At 48.5% G+C, this 20,204-nt stretch overlaps 1 protein-coding gene across 2 annotated transcripts in view; it reads left to right on the top strand.

Moving 5' to 3' along the window:
* Positions 1–20,204, top strand: part of LOC123771104 (hemicentin-1) — an 89,427-nt gene that overhangs the window by 24,154 nt on the left and 45,069 nt on the right. For both annotated transcript variants that reach the window (XM_045763435.2, XM_069309490.1), the window contains 2 exons: positions 1,683–1,935; positions 4,078–4,216. In XM_045763435.2, coding sequence (XP_045619391.2) covers positions 4,126–4,216 — 91 coding nt within the window. In that variant the 5' untranslated portion in view covers positions 1,683–1,935; positions 4,078–4,125. The remainder of the gene's footprint in view (positions 1–1,682; positions 1,936–4,077; positions 4,217–20,204) is intronic.

Raw genomic sequence — 20,204 nt, 5'->3', positions numbered from 1 at the left:
ATCACAGAAAACTTGCGCCTCATTTTTTGTGGTATCATGTTGGACTTTTTCGTTGCCATTTCATTGATGATAATCCTGCACGAGTCATCCTCCCAGGGAGGTAACCTCTCTACAGGCAGGAGCTCACAGGCTTGCTCAAGGAGATGAAGTTCTTCGAGGTAGCAGACTAATCTGTGATGCCATTTTTTGCTTCTAGCACAGAACTCAGTTTTTTCTTGGCAATATCATTGTAATAGGGATCTCTGGCTATCTTAATTGCAAGCTTAGCATTCAGTTCCTTAATTCTGGGCTTTTAACACTGGGGAGGGACAACTTTTCTCGTAGATTAGATGTTTCGGCAGTTCTCAGAACTCCAAGAATGATTGTCATGGCTTCATTTTGGATGCTTTCGAGCCTTTTCATATCGCTTTGGGAGGTATCTTGAGAAAATTTCGGGGCCTGTATATATTTCGGGGCCCGGTTCTCGACCAGGCCTCCTTTTTGTTACCCACCCCCCAGGAAGCAGCCCGTAGCAGCTGTCTAACTCCCTAGTACCTATTTACTGCTAGGTAACAGGGGCATCAGGGTGAAAGAAACATTTTGCTCATTTGTCTCCGACTCCACCGGGGATCGAACCCGGAACTTCAGGACTACGAATCCGAAGTGCTGTCCATTCACCTGTCAGGCGCCCAGTACGTGGGTAAACCCGGTGCGGCATAGCCTATGGCGGAGTGTTGATGTTTGGGGGTTATATTGGGTTAGGGTTGCTGATGAATAGGACGATGAGGTGGTGGTGGGGCCGCGTGCACGCACAACACACACACACACACACACACACTCGTGCTTCACCTCTGATTTATAACTCAGAAGTTTTGGTATTTGGTGGCGTGGCTGGCTGTGGCGGGAACCACACTGTTCCCGCCACCCTCCACCACACTGTTCCAGCCACCCTCCACCACATTCTTCCCGCCACCCTTCACCACACTGTTCCAGCCACACAAACTATACTTTTGTTAGTTTGTGTGGCCTAACCGGACTAACTACAACAGTTAGTCCGGTTTAACTTCTACAAGAAACATTCAAGGAAGCAAAATATTCAAATATACAGCTTCTGACCATAGTTATGGTCGCCAACCACTCGGGCGGTTATTAATTATACTGATCAAATCAGCAAATTAAAAAATGAATTGCGTCGTTTGATGGACACCTGGGAATGGTAGTTACAAATAGTTTGAAGGCATGTGCCGATTTATTGAAAAAAAAGGTCTAACGGATCATTATTTTTGATTTAGAAATATTAGGATCTAATTTCGACTCGAGATTATCATGCATTTGTGATAAATATGTTAAAATATATCTTAGTCAAAGGGCCGAGAAATTAATATTGGTTTGATCACCATTATTTAAGAAAGGATTTTGATAAATTTTGAAATTTGATACAAGTGTTTAAATTAAGAAAGTGAATGATTGTTATTTCAAAACAAAACTTGATTTTGATGCAGTTAAATGCAACAACACTTGCATTGTTTTAACACTATGTGTAGATAAATAATTTCAGTTTACTGATATAATGTTCAACATTTACAACAGACATACAGACATACCTGAGAGTAATAACAGATATTACTAACGGCTAAGAAGCCTCATTTGGAAGAGAAGAACATGTGTTTAATGACTTTGAATGTTTGTTTGCCTCGTTTCAGAGCAGTCGTTGGCGCCGCCACCTACACCAGTCCCCAGTGGCGCCCCGCTGCTGCCACCTACACCAGTCCCCAGTGGCGCCCCGCTGCTGCCACCTACACCAGTCCCCAGCGGCGCCGCCGCCGCCACCATGGTGCGGGACGGGTGAAGACGTTGCCAGGTGCGGGCGCCAGCTGACGACCGTCGGCGCCAAACCCACAGAACAACAAATTATATGACTCGGGTCGGCATAACGAAGACATGAATGAGCCAGAGGTGAGTGATATGAGCCATGTGAAAGGGACATGAGCAAGAGTAACATGAACCAAGTAGGAATGAGTGACATGAGTCAAGTAGGAATGAGTGACATGAGTCAAATATGAATGAGTGACGAGCCAAGACATGAGTGACATGAGTAGGATGGCCATTTCCAAATCTCCATTAAGGAATATATACCCGCAGGTGCATAGCCAGAAGAGCAATACTTGGCCTAGTATGCAACGCCTCATTTGCCTAACAAGCAGAGTGATTTACGTTATTTTCAAATATTTCTTTTAAAATTGGTTAATTCCACTTAATATTATTATTATATTACAAATATTAATTATGACTTAAGTTAGCTTAGGATAGGTTAGGTTAGATTAGGATAGCCTAACCTAGGTTAGGTTAGGATAAGATAGGTTAGGTTAGGTTAGCATAGGTTAAGTTAGATTAAGATAAAATAGATTGGGTTAGATTAGGATACTTCAGGAGAATTCAGCTTGCTAGGCAACTTGGCTTATTAGGTACTATATATGTACATGAATATATATGAATATAAAGTATATGAATGTGTATTTTCAATTACCAAATTCTAGTTAGCACTTAACAAATTAATTACTAAAGTCTTAACCTTTTAGATTTAGTCAAAATCAAACATGTTCTGTGATGAGTTAAAATGAATCAAAAGTTGTAGAAAATATACAAAATATACTTAGGAAAATTTTGTATTTATCAAATGTGATGAATCATTATTATTTGTCTATAATGTGATGAATGTCATTATTATTTGTCTATAATGTGATGAATGTCATTATTATTTGTCTATAATGTGATGAATGTCATTATTATTTGTCTATAATGTGATGAATGTCATTATTATTTGTCTATAATGTGATGAATGTCATTAGTATTTGTCTATGTGATGAATGTCATTAGTATTTGTCTATAATGTGATGAATGTCATTAGTATTTGTCTATAATGTGATGAATGTCATTAGTATTTGTCTATAATGTGATGAATGCTATTTTGTGGTATTTTCTTTAATTGAAATTTTGTTTGTTAAGCGCAGTGAATATAGTATTCAACCCATTTTCCTGTTTTTACTTAGTTCAGTCCATTTATTATGCACCACATACCCATCTTGTGGGCGGTAGTGCAAAGGGTTACAGTGCTTTTTGTAACTTATGTACTATAAAGTACTTAGTAGTAGGCATCCATTAGTCTCAAGAGACTATGGAGTTGGGCTCTGGTTGTCGGTCTGGAGTGGCCTCTCCAGGGCGCAAAGCCAGGGTAGGTTGATACGGGGGGGGGGGGGAGAAGTTGTTACCCATGCAGCAGGTTTCCCCTCCCCCCTCTCCACAGAAGTTACTAAGGTAACTACATAGTTACCTTTGTAACTGTGGATTTACTGTTAGCCCCAGTAAGCCATATTTTGTACTTTTTGCTTTATTGAGGGCGGGAGAAATAATGCTGAAACTAAAGTTAAATGTTCCTGAGCGATAATATATATATATATATATATATATATATATATATATATATATATATATATATATATATATATATATATATATATATATATATATATATATATATATATAATCACATGTTGACCAGACCACACACTAAAAGTTGAAGGGACGACGACGTTTCGGTCCGTCCTGGACCATTCTCAAGTCGAATGGGAATGGTCATTCACAATCGACTTGAGAATGGTCCAGGACGGACCGAAACGTCGTCGTCCCTTCAACTTTTAGTGTGTGGTCTGGTCAACATACTTCAGCCACGTTATTGTGACTCATCGCCTGCATATAATCACATATTTGTTGTATACTGGGCCATAAATAGCATGTATTACGCCTAAGATGGATAGATTAGGTTTAATTAGCCTCATAACTTTAAAAAACTCAATACAACAAAAGTCTTCTTTCAGCTGGTCCATCACGACTTACTAGTGCTTTCAAGCACTGCATTACTCTAAGCTCTGTTCCTTCATTTCAGGAGGATAGGCTAGTATTACACGCATTCAGACAGTAAAACTAAGGAATAGGAAGATATGAATATTAAGAGAATGTTAGTCAACTTAACCTATTTTCACAAATTACAGGAAGTAGCCTATTTTACTGTTGAGTGTATAACTTTATTGTTATTATTAGACCGGCGCCCGAAAGGACATATGAAGGGCGTGTTTAAGGCGTGGCCGGATGGGGGGCGGAGCGGCCATGCAGAAGCAGGCCGGCTGTCCTTTCTTAAGACACCATCACCACCATCTTGGCCCAGGCTACACGTGCTCAGGTGAGTGACTTTTATTAAATGTTATTTGCTGGTTTGCAGTAGTGGTTTTGACACGTTTTGAAGTATGTCAACACAACCACACCATCACAACCGAACCACACCACCACAACCACACCACCAAAGAAGGGGGTTGTAGACCCCTTCACCCCCCCCAACACCCACAACACAACAAAACTTCACAACAAGAGGATCAATAAAGAGCCATAAAGAGTTAAGACCTCAGTATGTGCCTATAGTCACAGATACATAAACACTACTAGGTGAACACCAGTGTCACCACACGCACTAACGACTCAACTAGCGGTAGTTGGCTCGTTATCGTGACCTCTACCTCCCCCCCCCCTCCCCCCTTCCAAGATACCACTGACCTCTGGGGGTCAACACCTTGACACCCACACAGCCCTCACCAGCGGTCACACGTCACTAAACAGACGCACTAAATTACCCGAACCTAACACAACCCGAGGGCAGGAGGCCTAGGGATAGAAAACAGGATATCAGATCAATATTGTCGAGCCGCTATGATTTGTAGTACATCAGATTTTGGCCGTAGGGGAAGGGATTTATACGCCGTAATGCGATGTTCTATCCGGGCGCCTGATGACTGTATCTGGCGAGGTGACTGTATCGGAATGACAGGATGGACGACTGTAAATGACTGTAACTGACAGGATGACTATAATTGGCAGGATGAAAGACTGTAGTCTGTTGCCTTAAGCATGAGCTCAAAGGGTTTATTGAGCTCATTTTAACCAAGGGCAATGTTGCCTGTGCTCTCACCCGTCCAGTTGCTAGCCGAACCCGGCCGTGTTCACCTACAGATGAACACCACTGCTCTAGGATGAACACCACTGCTCTAGGATGAACACCACTGCTCCAGGATGAACACCACTGCTCTAGGATGAACACCACTGCTCCAGGATGAACACCACTACTCCAGGATGAACACCACTGCTCCAGGATGAACACCACTGCTCTAGGATGAACACCACTGCTCCAGGATGAGCACCACTGCTCCAGGATGAACACCACTGCTCTAGGATGAACACCACTGCTCCAGGATGAACACCACTGCTCCAGGATGAACACCACTGCTCCAGGATGAACACCACTGCTCCAGGATGAACACCACTGCTCCAGGATGAACACCACTGCTCCAGGATGAACACCACTGCTCCAGGATGAACACCACTGCTCCAGGATGAACACCACTGCTCCAGGATGAACACCACTGCTCCAGGATGAACACCACTGCTCCAGGATGAACACCACTGCTCCAGGATGAACACCACTGCTCCAGGAGGAAGCAGTGCAGTCTTTAAATGCAAAATAATTATAATTTATATTACTAGGCAAATTATAATATATGATGACATGTAAATTATTTAATTATAATGTATGATTCTGTAAAATTATAGCCAGTTAAATTATCATTCACTCGTCAGTGGAGGGAATTATCAGTAGAAAGCACCAACCAATTACTATATAGCACTGAAAAGGGCCAGGATAAGGATTTGGGATGGGACGGGGGGGGGGGATGGAATGGTGCCCAAGCACTTTGGGAAGGTCGGGAATTGAACGCCGACTTGCATGAAGCGAGACCGTCGTTCTACCGTCCAGCCCCTTCAGTGGAAATAAACAGTCGATATATAGAGCTATCAACAACTCCTCAGACCAAGTACATTCCATCCAGCGGTCGACCCCACAGACGCATTCATTAATGTTAACATGATGTTCATTCAAAAGAGAACTTTTCTCAAGTATAAATTAATATTATAATATATTACCATATTGTGTATAAATAGGCATAGGATAGGTTAGGTTAGGTTAGGTTAGGTTAGGTGTTTAGGTTCTGTTTGTGATTATTTGTATTTGTAGTACGTGGGTGAAGCATTTACAGCGTTGTGGTTCGAACAAAATGCTGAAGACTATTCCATGCACCCGCCAAACCCCAGCTGTTTATGATTGAACAACGGTTTACACACGACTCACAACTGATGACGTTCGAACACTTCCGGAACGTGGGTGAAGTTTCACTGACGAATTTTGTTCGAACCACAACGCTATAAATGCTTCACCCACGTACTACAAATACAAATAATCGCCAACAGAACCTAAACACCTAACCTAACCTATGCCTACACATGCACAATATGCTAATATATAATAATATTAATTTATACTTGAGAAAAATTCTGTTTTGAATGATGATCATGTTAACATTGATGAATACATCTTTATAGTCTCCGTGGTGCAGTGGTAAGACACTCGCCTGGCGTTCCGCGAGCGCTTTGTCATGGGTTCGTGTCCTGGCCGGGGAGGATTTACTGGGCGCAAATCCTTAACTGTAGCCTCTGTTTAACTCAACAGTAAAATGTGTACTAGGTTGTAACAACGATTCTTCGCGGCAGGGGGTCGTATTCCAGGGACCTGCCCGAAACGCTACGCGTACTAGTGGCTCTACAAGAATGTAACAACTCTTGCATATATCTCAAAAAAAAATGGTTGTTGTTGTTGATTAAGGGGCGACGACGGTCGTGGGATCGGATGCGCTCCGGCGTACCCGTGAATGGTTAATGGCGAAGCCTAATGGCGAAATGAATGTCGCTTATCAGCGGAAACTAATGTGCCTCGCGGCCAATGAACACAAAGACGGGCAGATGACTGAGGCGCCCCCAGGAGTCCCCCAGGGTGACAAGCACCAGCCCCGCCCCTCACAGAGAACACTGGGGAGCGAAACCAAAAACTCGGCCCCCAGCTAAAACCCAAAAGTTATCCTGCGCCCTCCGGCACAGCAGAAGCCGGCCGCCCACCACGGCTGAGGGCACACCAGGAGCCCACCAAGACCCGCCAACTCCCCGGCACCTCTCGGCCAAGCTGGCCCCCAACACCGTCACCCCGCCAAGAGAACCAGTCAGAACCCGTAAACAAAATCTATCAACAACGCCGTGACCCAAGGCGACATGCGCGCCAGGCGCCGTACAACCGGACCCTTGAAGAAGAATACCAGACGCCAATAACAAAGCCAAAATCGCAAAAGAGAGCGTGATCCAGCGGCTCCCAGACGGAAGAGGCGTCCCAGACGTCCGCTCGGCGTCCCAGACGTCCGCTCGGCGTCCCAGACGTCCGCTCGGCGTCCCAGACGTCCGCTCGGCGTCCCAGACGTCCGCTCGGCGTCCCAGACGTCCGCTCGGCGTCCCAGACGTCCGCTCGGCGTCCCAGACGTCCGCTCGGCGTCCCAGACGTCCGCTCGGCGTCCCAGACGTCCGCTCGGCGTCAAAGTTGAACCAGGAGTCCTGTCTTTGCGGTCGACCGCTGGATGGAATGGACTTGAACTGGACGGGTTGCCTAGAGTCCAGTTAAATGAAATTATAGACAGTGTTATATCATTTCAGAGAAATTGTAATGCGGTATTTTCATAACTTTGGAATTTTCGCTCAAAGTAAAGTGTCTGTTCTTCAGTATATATATATATATATATATATATATATATATATATATATATATATATATATATATATATATATATATATATATATATATATATATATATATATATATATATATATATATATATATATATGTGTGTGTGTGTAAGTTATATTTTGATACAAAGGAATTAGAGTATAATCTCTGATATAAGCTTTGTAATTTTTAATGTTATTTTCAGAAGGTAATTCTTTCGTTCATACTGCTATCATTAGTATCTGAATATTTACAATCCACACCCTCTTAGGTATTTACAATCCACACCCTCTTAGGTATTTACAATCCACATCCTCCTAAGTATTTACAATCCACACCCTCTTAGGTATTTACAATCGGCAACCGTTGGATAGATGCAATCTACCGCCTTTAGATAGATATATAGATTGTTAACTGCTGGGAATAACAAATTAGGTCATCTGTGACCTGGCTCCGTGACCTCCTTCCTGTCACTCTACGAGGAAGTGTGGAAGCTGCTGTTGTTATTGTTGTTTTAGACTCAGCTACTCGGAACAAAAAGTTGCAAGTAGCACGGGCTATGGTGAGCCCGTAGTGGACTTACCTGGCACAGGAGCGGGGCAAGTAGCACGGGCTATGGTGAGCCCGTAGTGGACTTACCTGGCACAGGAGCGGGGCAAGTAGCACGGGCTATGGTGAGCCCGTAACATATGCGTGGAAGCTTCTCTACCGAGGTTATATATATATTGCCTACACACTATTACCTCGTGGCCACTTAATGGCTCCTGTGTACCTGACTCTCAGAACTGTATTGTTATGAACTGTTATGAACTGTTACAGAACTGTTATGTTATGTTATGAACTGTAACAGAACTGTTACAGAACTGTTATGTTATGTAAGTGACTGTTATGCTAACAGTCACTTACCTGGCCTGATGTTGTCAGGAAGATCAGGAATGTTGCTTTTCCTATGAACACATCCACAAGGGCCGTGACGAGGATTCGAACCTGCGTCCGGGAGCATCTCAGACGCTGCCCTTAATCGACTGAGCTACGACAGGGTTAAAAAGAGTTGAAAGTTTGTTCATTTGATGCATCGCGTTACTGTGATCTCTGTGTGTATTGCTTTTCCTATGTTCTTTAGAGGGAGCCGGTCGGCCGAGCGGACAGCACGCTGGGCTTGTGATCCTGTGGCCCTGGGTTCGATCCCAGACGCCGGCGAGAAACAATGGACAGAGTTTCTTTCACCCTATGCCCCTGTTACCTAGCAGTAAAATAGGTACCTGGGTGTTAGTCAGCTGTCACGGGCTGCTTCCTGGGGATGGAGGCCTGGTCGAGGACCGGGCCGCGGGGACACTAAAGCCCCGAAATCATCTCAAGATAACCTCAAGATAGTCATGTGTGTCTCCTCGATGAAATAATCTGATTCCTTTGACATCGGACTGTTACCTAGCAGTAAATAGGTACCTGGGTGTTAGTCAGCTGTCACGGGCTGCTTCCTGGGGGTGGAGGCCTGGTCGAGGACCGGGCCGCGGGGACACTAAAAAGCCCCGAAATCATCTCAAGATAACCTCAAGATAGATCGTCGTATGTCTCTTTGCATTGACATCCTTTGAGAGAGCTAGGATCTTAATACTGCCGCAGACGGTCTGTATATAGTCTTCCGGGCTTGGAGCGTCTCTGAATAATGACTGTATTCGCTCTAATGTTATTCCATTGTTGTACAAGTGTCACCTCGGCCTTAACAATGCTTCGGAGGTTCATTGACACAAACTTTGTCATCTGAGGTCTGGAAGAATCGATATTATTAACATAGGTAGACTGGGCGGCACGTATCAAGGCGCCACGGTGGTGCCCTTCACCTCTTGAGGCACGAGGCCTGGGGCTAGATTCACGAAGAAGTTACGCAAACACTTACGAACCTGTACATCTTTTCTCAATCTTTGGCGGCTTAGTTTACTATTATTAAACAGTTAATGAACTCCGAAGCACCAGGAAGCTGTCTATAACAATAACAACAGTGGATTGACAAGTTTTCATGCTTGTAAACTGTTTAATAAATGTAACCAAAGCCGTCAAAGATTGAGGAAAGATGTACACGTTCGTAAGTACTTGTGTAATTGTGTCGTGAATCTGGCCCCTGAAGCTTTGCCCCAGCCTCCGCTCGTCCCCTATCCGGCCTGACGGAGTAGGACCTCGAGTAGGACCTGACGGAGTAGGACCTCGAGTAGGACCTCGGAGTAGGACCTGACGGAGTAGGACCTGACGGAGTAGGACCTCGAGTAGGACCTGACGGAGTAGGACCTCGACGCTGCGGGTCCTCGAGTGACCGCGTGGGATTTTACCGCTGGGTTTTGATACTGTTTCATGGCATCCCCTCAACAACCCGGATTGATCTTGCGCATATCTCACCTAATGGTCACAGGAAAGTTGATAGATTTGTCAAGTTTCACAGTGTAAATGTTAGGCGGGGACTTGATGAAGACGCTCCTGAAGTTGGCGGATCTTTGAGGGCTCCTGAGTTGCCCTCTGGACGTAGTTGCTCCACCGCAGGTCATGGCACAAATTGGACTCGGGTTTTGATGTCTGGCAAAAAGTTTATTCGACTGCCAAAAAGAGTTTGTCGGATATATTATGCTCTGAGTCGGGGGCTCACCCCCTCGCGTGTAGCCACCAGGAGGCGTCAAGCAAGCGCCAAACGGCGGGTGTACTTGCTGGAAGCCAGAGTTGTATTGTTTACAAAGAGGACGACGAAGCGTTTATGGCCCCCGAAGTCGTCCTTCTTACCCCGGCTGGTGTGGGGGAGGAGTGCCACCTCTCACAGGACTCCACAACACCTGGTGTGGGGGAGGAGTGCCACCTCTCACAGGACTCCACAACACCTGGTGTGGGGGAGGAGTGCCACCTCTCACAGGACTCCACAACACCTGGTGTGGGGGAGGAGTGCCACCTCTCACAGGACTCCACAACACCTGGTGTGGGGGAGGAGTGCCACCTCTCACAGGACTCCACAACACCTGGTGTGGGGGAGGAGTGCCACCTCTCACAGGACTCTACAACACCTGGTGTGGGGGAGGAGTGCCACCTCTTACAGGACTCCACAACACCTGGTGTGGGGTGGAGTGCCACCTCTCACAGGACTCCACAACACCTGGTGTGGGGTGGAGTGCCACATCTCACAGGACTCCACAACACCTGGTGTGGGGGAGGAGTGCCACCTCTCACAGGACTCAACAACACCTGGTGTGGGGTGGAGTGCCACCTCTCACAGGACTCCACAACACCTGGTGTGGGGGAGGAGTGCCACCTCTCACAGGACTCAACAACACCTGGTGTGGGGTGGAGTGCCACCTCTCACAGGACTCCACAACACCTGGTGTGGGGGAGGAGTGCCACCTCTCACAGGACTCCACAACACCTGGTGTGGGGTGGAGTGCCACCTCTCACAGGACTCCACAACACCTAGTGTGGGGGAGGAGTGCCACTCTCACAGGACTCCACAACACCTAGTGTGGGGGAGGAGTGCCACTCTCACAGGACTCCACAACACCTGGTGTGGGGGAGGAGTGCCACTCTCACAGGACTCCACAACACCTGGTGTGGGGGAGGAGTGCCACCTCTCACAGGACTCCACAACACCTAGTGTGGGGGGAGGAGTGCCACTCTCACAGGACTCCACAACACCTAGTGTGGGGGAGGAGTGCCACTCTCACAGGACTCCACAACACCTGGTGTGGGGGAGGAGTGCCACCTCTCACAGGACTCCACAACACCTGGTGTGGGGGAGGAGTGCCACCTCTCACAGGACTCCACAACACCTGGTGAAGGACTAAAGCTCCTGGGACCCTGTTGAGTCTCCTGGCAGTAAGCTCCAGCTCCTGGGACCCTCCCACGCTGTGATAGTTCAATTGAACACTAATTATATTCTTATTAATTTCGTGTCTTTAATAATATAGTTTAGATATATTTATTACTTATTTCTATCCACAAATCCCGAGGAAAATTGTCTACATATTGTATCACAAAAGATGAGTTTAGATTACATTTGTAGACTCTAAATTCGTATTATAAACGAGTATTATACAGTAGTTTCGTTCTCCATTCACAACCCAGGATCCCGGGTTCGATTCCCGGGAGGGGACAGAAGTGACTGGGCACTTTTCCTTTCACCTAATGCCTCCTTTCACCTAGCAGGCAATGGGTAGTTGAGAGTTAGGTAGTTATTATGGGGTTGTCTCCTGGGGAAGGTCAGAGTAGTTCGAATTATTACGAACTATTGTTCACACATTTATTTTAACGGTTTAACCTCTGGAAAAGCTACTTTTTGGCGATTTTTAGAGGTTGGTAGCAGTCAGTGTGTGGCTGGCTTCCCCCGCCGCCGCCGCCATCAACACAGGAGGAAGATCTGCCCGCTGGTTGGGTGGCGCGCCCGGGAGGATCATGAGCTAACCAATCACCGACGCCGAGTTGGTGGGCGGCGGACCAATCGCAGGAGAGGGCATGGAGGCAGCGGGAGGAGGAGGAGGCGGATGGCGGGAATTACATTATAAACTATTCACCATAACGGGAAGGTTAGACAACTGGAAGGGGAACTGTTTGTGTTATTTTGTCTATAAAGAGCATTTCAGATTAGTTTGAGGATGGGAAAACGTCTGTAAGAGTCACACACAAAAGTTGTAGAGTTTATATAAAGGGTCCCTGTAGATCAGTCGGCTTCGTTCTAGATTCACAGTCCAGAATCCCGGGTGCGACAGAAATGGTTGGGCTCATTTCCTATCACCTAATGCATCTTTTCACCTAGCAGCAAGTAAGTACCCCCAGGCGTCAGTCTGGGGAGGGTTAGTAATTTGACCTGGGGAGGGGGGGGCCTCAATATAAGCCTAACGAGCATAAATACACTCTGGCTGCCTGTCAACCCGTGACACAATGAATTATTATTATCATATATGCTGGCCAGAACGCCTCTTATTCCCAGCGTTCTGGTAATATCCCGCTAAAACACACACCGAAACTACGACGTTGGTACAACGTTCGAACAAGTTTTAACACCTAACCAGTTATAACAACCAATATAGCAAGTTGTAACAACGTTCTAACACGTCATAAACACGTTAAGCCAAGATGTAACAACTGTTCTAACACGTCATAAACACGTTAAGCCAAGATGTAACAACTTTATTACAAGTTGTAACAAGCAGAAAATAGAGACAGTTTCGGTTTGTGTTTCCAGGGCGCGCGGTTACACGTTCAGGAAAACCACAAATATATCTTGAGGAAGATAAAGAAAAATATTATATATTTTATACAGTCTCCGTGGTGTAATGGTAAGACACTCGCCTGGCGTTCCGCGAGCGCTATGTCATGGGTTCGTATCATGGCCGGGGAGGATTTACTGGGCGCAATTCCTTAACTGTAGCCTCTGTTTAACGCAACAGTAAAATGTGTACTTGGATGAAAAAACGATTCTTCGCGGCGGGGATCGTATTCCAGGGACCTGCCCGAAATGCTACGCGTACTAGTGGCTGTACAAGAATGTAACAACTCTTGTATATATCTCAAATATTACGCGGTAGAGGACAATAAGTCAGAAACGTGCGGGAGAAGCTGTGCTGAAAGTGTGGGCCGCTGTGGGCGTCACCACGATTGATTGATTGATGAAGATTAAGCCACCCAAGAGGTGGCACGGGCATGAATAGCCCATAAGTGGTGGCCCTTTTGAGCCATTACCAGTATCAAAAGCTGATACTGGAGATCTGTGGAGGCGCAACTACACCCTGCGTGACGGGAGATGTCTCCCGGACCAAGTGGTGACCAAATGGAGGCGTCACCACGGCATCCCGTCCTCCTTATACGACGACGCACTGTGACGTATACTCTACCTAAAGCCAAAAATTGTCCTACTAGAAAATGGAAGAGGCTCGCGAAATTGACACAATGTCCCATTTTTTGTTTTGGGCTCCTCTGGTAGGTTAGGATAAAGAGCAGTTTAGTACGACAGTTTGTTGACGTTGGGGAATGTTAGGAGGACGGGCTGATCATGGAACAAATGCGGAGTGTATATCTGATCAAGGCTGGAGTGGGTTCAGCCAGCCTCAACACCATTATGCCTCCTGAAGTGACAAAGTTATCAGCATGTGAACACATCCTGATAACACATCAGGATGTAGGGTGAACACATCCTATTTCCCCCTGTGGCCTGACCCTCAACGCGTCGTCAGTGACCCCTCCAGGGTGAGCAAGGATGGCGCTGGCGGCAGGCCACTTCCTGGAACAGCCTTCAGGTATGACCTGGCGGAGACTGACTTCAATTGCGTCTTCTGGAACGGCAAGACTGACACCGTCTTGCCGTTCCAGAGGACGCGGCGTCGTGTCTGGAAACTCTGCCGCTCTTCACGACAGTCAAGAACTCCAAACTCTTGTGTCTGGAAGTCTTGTGTTCCTTTACTTAGACGTTTAACATTGTCCTGCCTGAGCTGCAGTACCAAAGTCCTGGTGGGAGGTCAGAGTCGCTGCGAGAGGTCACTGTCGTCACGGGAGGCACCGCTGGAGGTCAAAGGCACCGCTGGAGGTCAAGGGCGCCACTGGAGGTCAAAGGCACCGCTGGAGGTCAGAGTACGTCGCCCAAGTCGGCCTCTGATCCCATCGTCACGGTAAGGATTATTGTGTACCTGAATTACTTGTTATGTCTGCTGTGGCGGCCTTAAAAATATAGGGGAAGCCGTTTGGATTCGTCTATAAATGTATACTTCGATATAAGTCTATTGTGTATGAATACACTGGCTTCCTGTCCCCCAAGCACAATGACCTATGTAAAACATGTGGCCCGCGGGCCATAAGCGGGCCACATCACCCTTCCGGGTGTGGCCCACGACGCCCTCTCTCAACCGCACCACGAGCACCCACCTAGCACAGTTTACCTTAACAATACAGCATATGGAGTGGCCAATTACTGTGGCTAATGGGTCTATTGACAAATTGGCTGCTTGTTGGTCCCGTAATGGAGGACGTAGGCCAGTCTCGGTCTACGGTAGAACGTCGCATTTCGGTCGTACGGGTTATCTAAGGACCCAACAGTTGTCGTACTGGAAAATGGAAGCGGCTGGCGAAAGTGACTTATTGTCCCGTTTTCTGTTTTGGGTCCTCTGGTGAGGTGAGGATAAGGGGGCACTTTAGTACGTTAGTTTCTTGACGTTGGGGGAAGCCTTAGGAGGGGACGGGCTGGGATATGAACTTGATCATATTATGAACTCAAGATTGAACACCGGATAGGCGGTTCCAACTCGGTTTCAAGTGGTGGTTGGACAATTACACGCGTGGAAGGGTTGTCGAACGCATGGAGGGGGGGTTGGGGGGTTGGACAATTAATGTGGTTCCCCCTTAATCACCACAACCACCACCACCACCACCACCTGGAGAGTGGGGTGATGGGGGGGGGGGGGGTGGGACACCACACACACTTCTGAAGGTCTAATGACCTCGTTAGGTATAGAATGTGAGAGGGGGGGGGGAGGAGGGTTATGATGTGTTGGGGTGGGGGTTGTGGGGTGAGGGGTGAGGGGGGGGGGGTGTTAGTAGCCTCAAGGTGACCATGGATAAACAGACCACCTGTTGTGCTCCTTCATGTACCTGTGTGTGTGTGTGTGTGTGTGTGTGTGTGTGTGTGTTCACTCACATGTACACACACACACTCATGACGGACACTCTCACACACTCGCGCGCACTCTCATATAGCAATTATTATTCCTTTTTCCGGTTTGTGTTGATGAGGCTTCTTGTGAGAGAGAGAGAGAGAGAGAGAGAGAGAGAGAGAGAGAGAGAGAGAGAGAGAGAGAGAGTGAGTGAGTGAGTGAGTTCATCGTATACACGTATTCTGCTCCATATCTCTTACCAACCCCATAGCAAGCTTTAGTATTTTTAAATAGAAAGTTGTATTCGTAAATCCTCTTTCCCCAATTTTTAGGGGAATTACTGGAGTATTTTTAGGGGGATTACTGGACGTGTTGCGCGCTAATCCTCCCCCGTTCCGCCTGGGTCTCGTACACTGAGTTCAAGTTCGTTCATTTAACGAGCAGTCGTGTTCAACCGGTCCTCAGGCTTGGCTTGTACAAGCTCGGCCCGACCCTCCTAAAGCCGCCCTCATCAATTTGAACATCACTGTGTATCTGCAAGAGGCAATTTCTCACGTAAAACGTGAATATGATTATGTATTATAATTTGGTGTGTAGTTAGGCCTTCGTTAGGTTAGGAGTTTAGGTTCTGTTGGCGTTATTTGAGTTTCGCGGATGAAGCATTTTCAGCCCCGCTCCTGTGCCAGGTAAGTCCACTAGGGGCTCACCTTAGCCCGTGCTACTTGGAACTAGTTCCGAGTAGCTGGGAATCTATAACAACAACATGAAGCATTTACCGCGTTGTGGTTCGAACACAAGTGGTCAGCGAAGCATTATACGAGGAGTGCTCAAACGTCACCATATAGTCGTGAGTAAATTTTTTTATTCAGCCCGTCCTCGCATACAAACATCCAAGCTCGTTAATCCAGCCGCCAAACCCCAACTGTTTATGAATGAAAAGCGGTTTACACACGACTCACAACTGATGACGTCCGAACACTTCCGGAACAAGTGCTTCACTGACGACTTGTGTTCGAACCACAACGCTGTAAATGCTTCACCCACGTACTACAAATACAAATAATCGCCAACAGAACCTAAACACCTAACCTATGCCTATATATGCACAATATGCTATTATAATATTAATTTATATTTGAGAAAATTCCCGTTTTGAATGAACAGCATGTTAAAATTTATGAATGCGTCTGTGGGGTCGACCGCTGGATGGAATGGACTTGAGTCGAGGACGGGTTGCGTGAACCCACTGAATTGTGCACGTTCGTGAATTCAGTGAAGTCAGAACGGTTGTGAATCCAGATGTTTTCGAACCGACCTTTTAAAGGGGGGAATGACTCCGTTGACAGACCCGACGGTATCCGATCACCGGAAGAGTTTCCCGTTGCTTCTGAGGTCTACAAAACGATATTCTGATACCTTAGAGCAAGGTCAAGCGTTTAGGGAATTTTAAATTTCACTAGTATTCATACCTGGCAGCGCTGGAGGGTGAGTTATCGTACGCTGCCAAAGGGTAAGTTATCGCTGGAGGGTAAGTTATCGTACGCCGCCAGAGTCTGCAACATCAACCAAATTGAGAAGAATTAGTGATGTTCAGGCGCTGTTGTGAGCTCTGGAACGGACATGCGCAGTGGAGGTAAACATTTCCTAGAAGAGCTGTACCGGGACTCATGTGCAGCAGACAACTCCGGCAGCAAATGAGGCAGGAGATATGCACCAGCTGTTGCTGCCGCGCGCCAGCTGACTATCTGACCACACTGCCAGACGGTTGTTCCTACACCTGACCGCACTGCCAGACGGTTGTTCCTACGCGTGACCGCACTGCCAGACGGTTGTTCCTACACCTGACCGCACTGCCAGACGGTTGTTCCTACACCTGACCGCACTGCCAGACGGATGTTCCTACACCTGACCGCACTGCCAGACGGTCGTTCGTACACCTGACCGCACTGCCAGACGGTCGTTTCTACCCCTGACCGCACTGCCAGACGGTCGTTCGTACACCTGACCGCACTGCCAGACGGTCGTTTCTACCCCTGACCGCACTGCCAGACGTTTGTTCCTACCCCTGACAGTGATGTCAGTGTCAGTGCTTCTTCACTGACTGCGGTACCAGACGAGCCTTCAGCCAGCCAGCACTGCCAGACGTCTACTACAATACAGCGCTGTCTAAGAGTACCTGCTTCACTTTCCAGACCTCCACTGACCTGCCAGACGTCTCTCCATGATAGTGTTGCCAGATGTCTCTTCATACTGACGACGGTACGGACCCTAAGCTGGGTCCGTACTTCGGGTCCGACGGTACGGACCCGAAGCTGGCCGACGGTACGGACCCTAAGCTGGCCGACGGTACGGACCCGAAGCTGGCCGACGGTACGGACCCTAAGCTGGCAGACGGTACGGACCCTAAGCTGGCAGACGGTACGGACCCGAAGCTGGCAGACGGTACGGACCCTAAGCTGGCCGACGGTACGGACCCTAAGCTGGCCGACGGTACGGACCCGAAGCTGGCCGACGGTACGGACCCTAAGCTGGCAGACGGTACGGACCCTAAGCTGGCAGACGGTACGGACCCGAAGCTGGCAGACGGTACGGACCCTAAGCTGGCCGACGGTACGGACCCTAAGCTGGCAGACGGTACGGACCCTAAGCTGGCCGACGGTACGGACCCGAAGCTGGCCGACGGTACGGACCCGAAGCTGGCCGACGGTACTGCAGGTGGCAGCAGCAATGATGCAGCAAATCTGGTAACTGTTGCTGCCGGGAGGACGCGGGAACTATCGTACATCACCGTACCTGGACGGAGTCTACGCCTGGCGGTAACTATCGTACATCACCGTACCTGGACGGAGTCTACGCCTGGCGGTAACTATCGTACATCACCGTACCTGGACGGAGTCTACGCCTGTCGGGAACTATCGTACATCACCGTACCTGGACGGAGTCTACGCCTGGCGGTAACTATCGTACATCACCGTACCCGGACGGTGTTTACGCCTGGCGGGAACTATCGTACATCACCGTACCAGGACGGAGTCTACGCCTGGCGGGAACTATCGTACATCACCGTACCAGGACGGAGTCTACGCCTGGCGGGAACTATCGTACATCACCGTACCCGGACGGTGTTTACGCCTGGCGGGAACTATCGTACATCACCGTACCAGGACGGAGTCTACGCCTGGCGGGAACTATCGTACATCACCGTACCAGGACGGAGTCTACGCCTGGCGGGAACTATCGTACATCACCGTACCCGGACGGTGTCTACGCCTGGCGGGAACTATCGTACATCACCGTACCTGGACGGAGTCTACGCCTGGCGGGAACTATCGTACATCACCGTACCTGGACGGAGTCTACGCCTGGCGGGAACTATCGTACATCACCGTACCAGGACGGAGTCTACGCCTGGCGGGAACTATCGTACATCACCGTACCCGGACGGTGTTTACGCCTGGCGGTAACTATCGTACATCACCGTACCTGGACGGAGTCTACGCCTGGCGGGAACTATCGTACATAACCGTACCAGGACGGAGTCTACGCCTGGCGGGAACTATCGTACATCACCGTACCTGGACGGAGTCTACGCCTGGCGGGAACTATCGTACATCACCGTACCTGGACGGAGTCTACGCCTGGCGGGAACTATCGTACATCACCGTACCTGGACGGAGTCTACGCCTGGCGGTAACTATCGTACATCTCCGTACCAGGACGGAGTCTACGCCTGGCGGGAACTATCGTACATCAACGTACCAGGATGGAGTCTACGCCTGGCGGGAACTATCGTACATCACCGTACCTGGACGGAGTCTACGCCTGGCGGGAACTATCGTACATCACCGTACCCGGACGGTGTTTACGCCTGGCGGGAACTATCGTACATCACCGTACCTGGACGGAGTCTACGCCTGGCGGGAACTATCGTACATCACCGTACCCGGACGGAGTCTACGCCTGGCAGCGGCTGATGACCATTTGATTAATCGTGTCTAAAGGATTTTCATAACGATTGTGTGTGGTGTTGCTGGCCGCGCGCTCCTACAATGGCGGCCACTCCCACGCTCCGTCTCTGGGAGCTGTGAGTGGTGGTGCTTAAGGCTTGGTGGAGGAGGGTACCTGTACCCTGGTGGTGGAGGGGGGTACCTGTACCCTGGTGGTGGAAGGGGGGTACTTGTACCCTGGTGGTGGAAGGGGGTACTTGTACCCTGCTGGTGGAGGGGGGTACCTGTACCCTGGTGGTGGAAGGGGGGTACTTGTACCCTGGTGGTGGAGGGGGGTACTTGTACCCTGGTGGTGGAGGGAGGTACCTGTACCCTGGTGGTGGAGGGGGGTACTTGTACCCTGGTGGTGGAGGGGGGTACTTGTACCCTGGTGGTGGAGGGGGGTACTTGTACCCTGGTGGTGGAGGGGGGTACTTGTACCCTGCTGGTGGAGGGGGGTACCTGTACCCTGGTGGTGGAGGAGGGTACCTGTACCCTGGTGAGAGAGAGTAGGGAAGGGTGAGAGTGAGAGAGAGTAAGGAAGGGCGAGAGAGTAAGGAAGGGCGAGAGAGTAAGAAAGGGTGAGAGAGAGTAAGGAAGGGTGAGAGAGAGTAAGGGTGAGAGAGAGAGTAAGGAAGGGTGAGAGAGAGAGTAAGGAAAGGTGAGAGAGAGTAAGGAAGGGTGAGAGAGAGAGAGTAAGGAAGGGTGAGAGAGAGTAAGGAAGGGTGAGAGAGAGTAAGGAAGGGTGAGAGAGAGAGAGTAAGGAAGGGTGAGAGAGAGAGAGAGTAAGGAAGGGTGAGAGAGTAAGGAAGGGTGAGAGAGAGAGAGTAAGGAAGGGTGAGAGAGAGAGTAAGGAAGGGTGAGAGAGTTAGGAAGGGTGAGAGAGAGAGAGTAAGGAAGGGTGAGAGAGTAAGGAAGGGTGAGAGAGTA

Source organism: Procambarus clarkii, chromosome 65 (genome assembly GCF_040958095.1).
Source record: "Procambarus clarkii isolate CNS0578487 chromosome 65, FALCON_Pclarkii_2.0, whole genome shotgun sequence".
NCBI lineage: Eukaryota > Metazoa > Arthropoda > Malacostraca > Decapoda > Cambaridae > Procambarus > Procambarus clarkii.
Note: the sequence above shows the minus strand (reverse complement) of the source record. Positions and strands in the feature narration are given on the sequence as shown.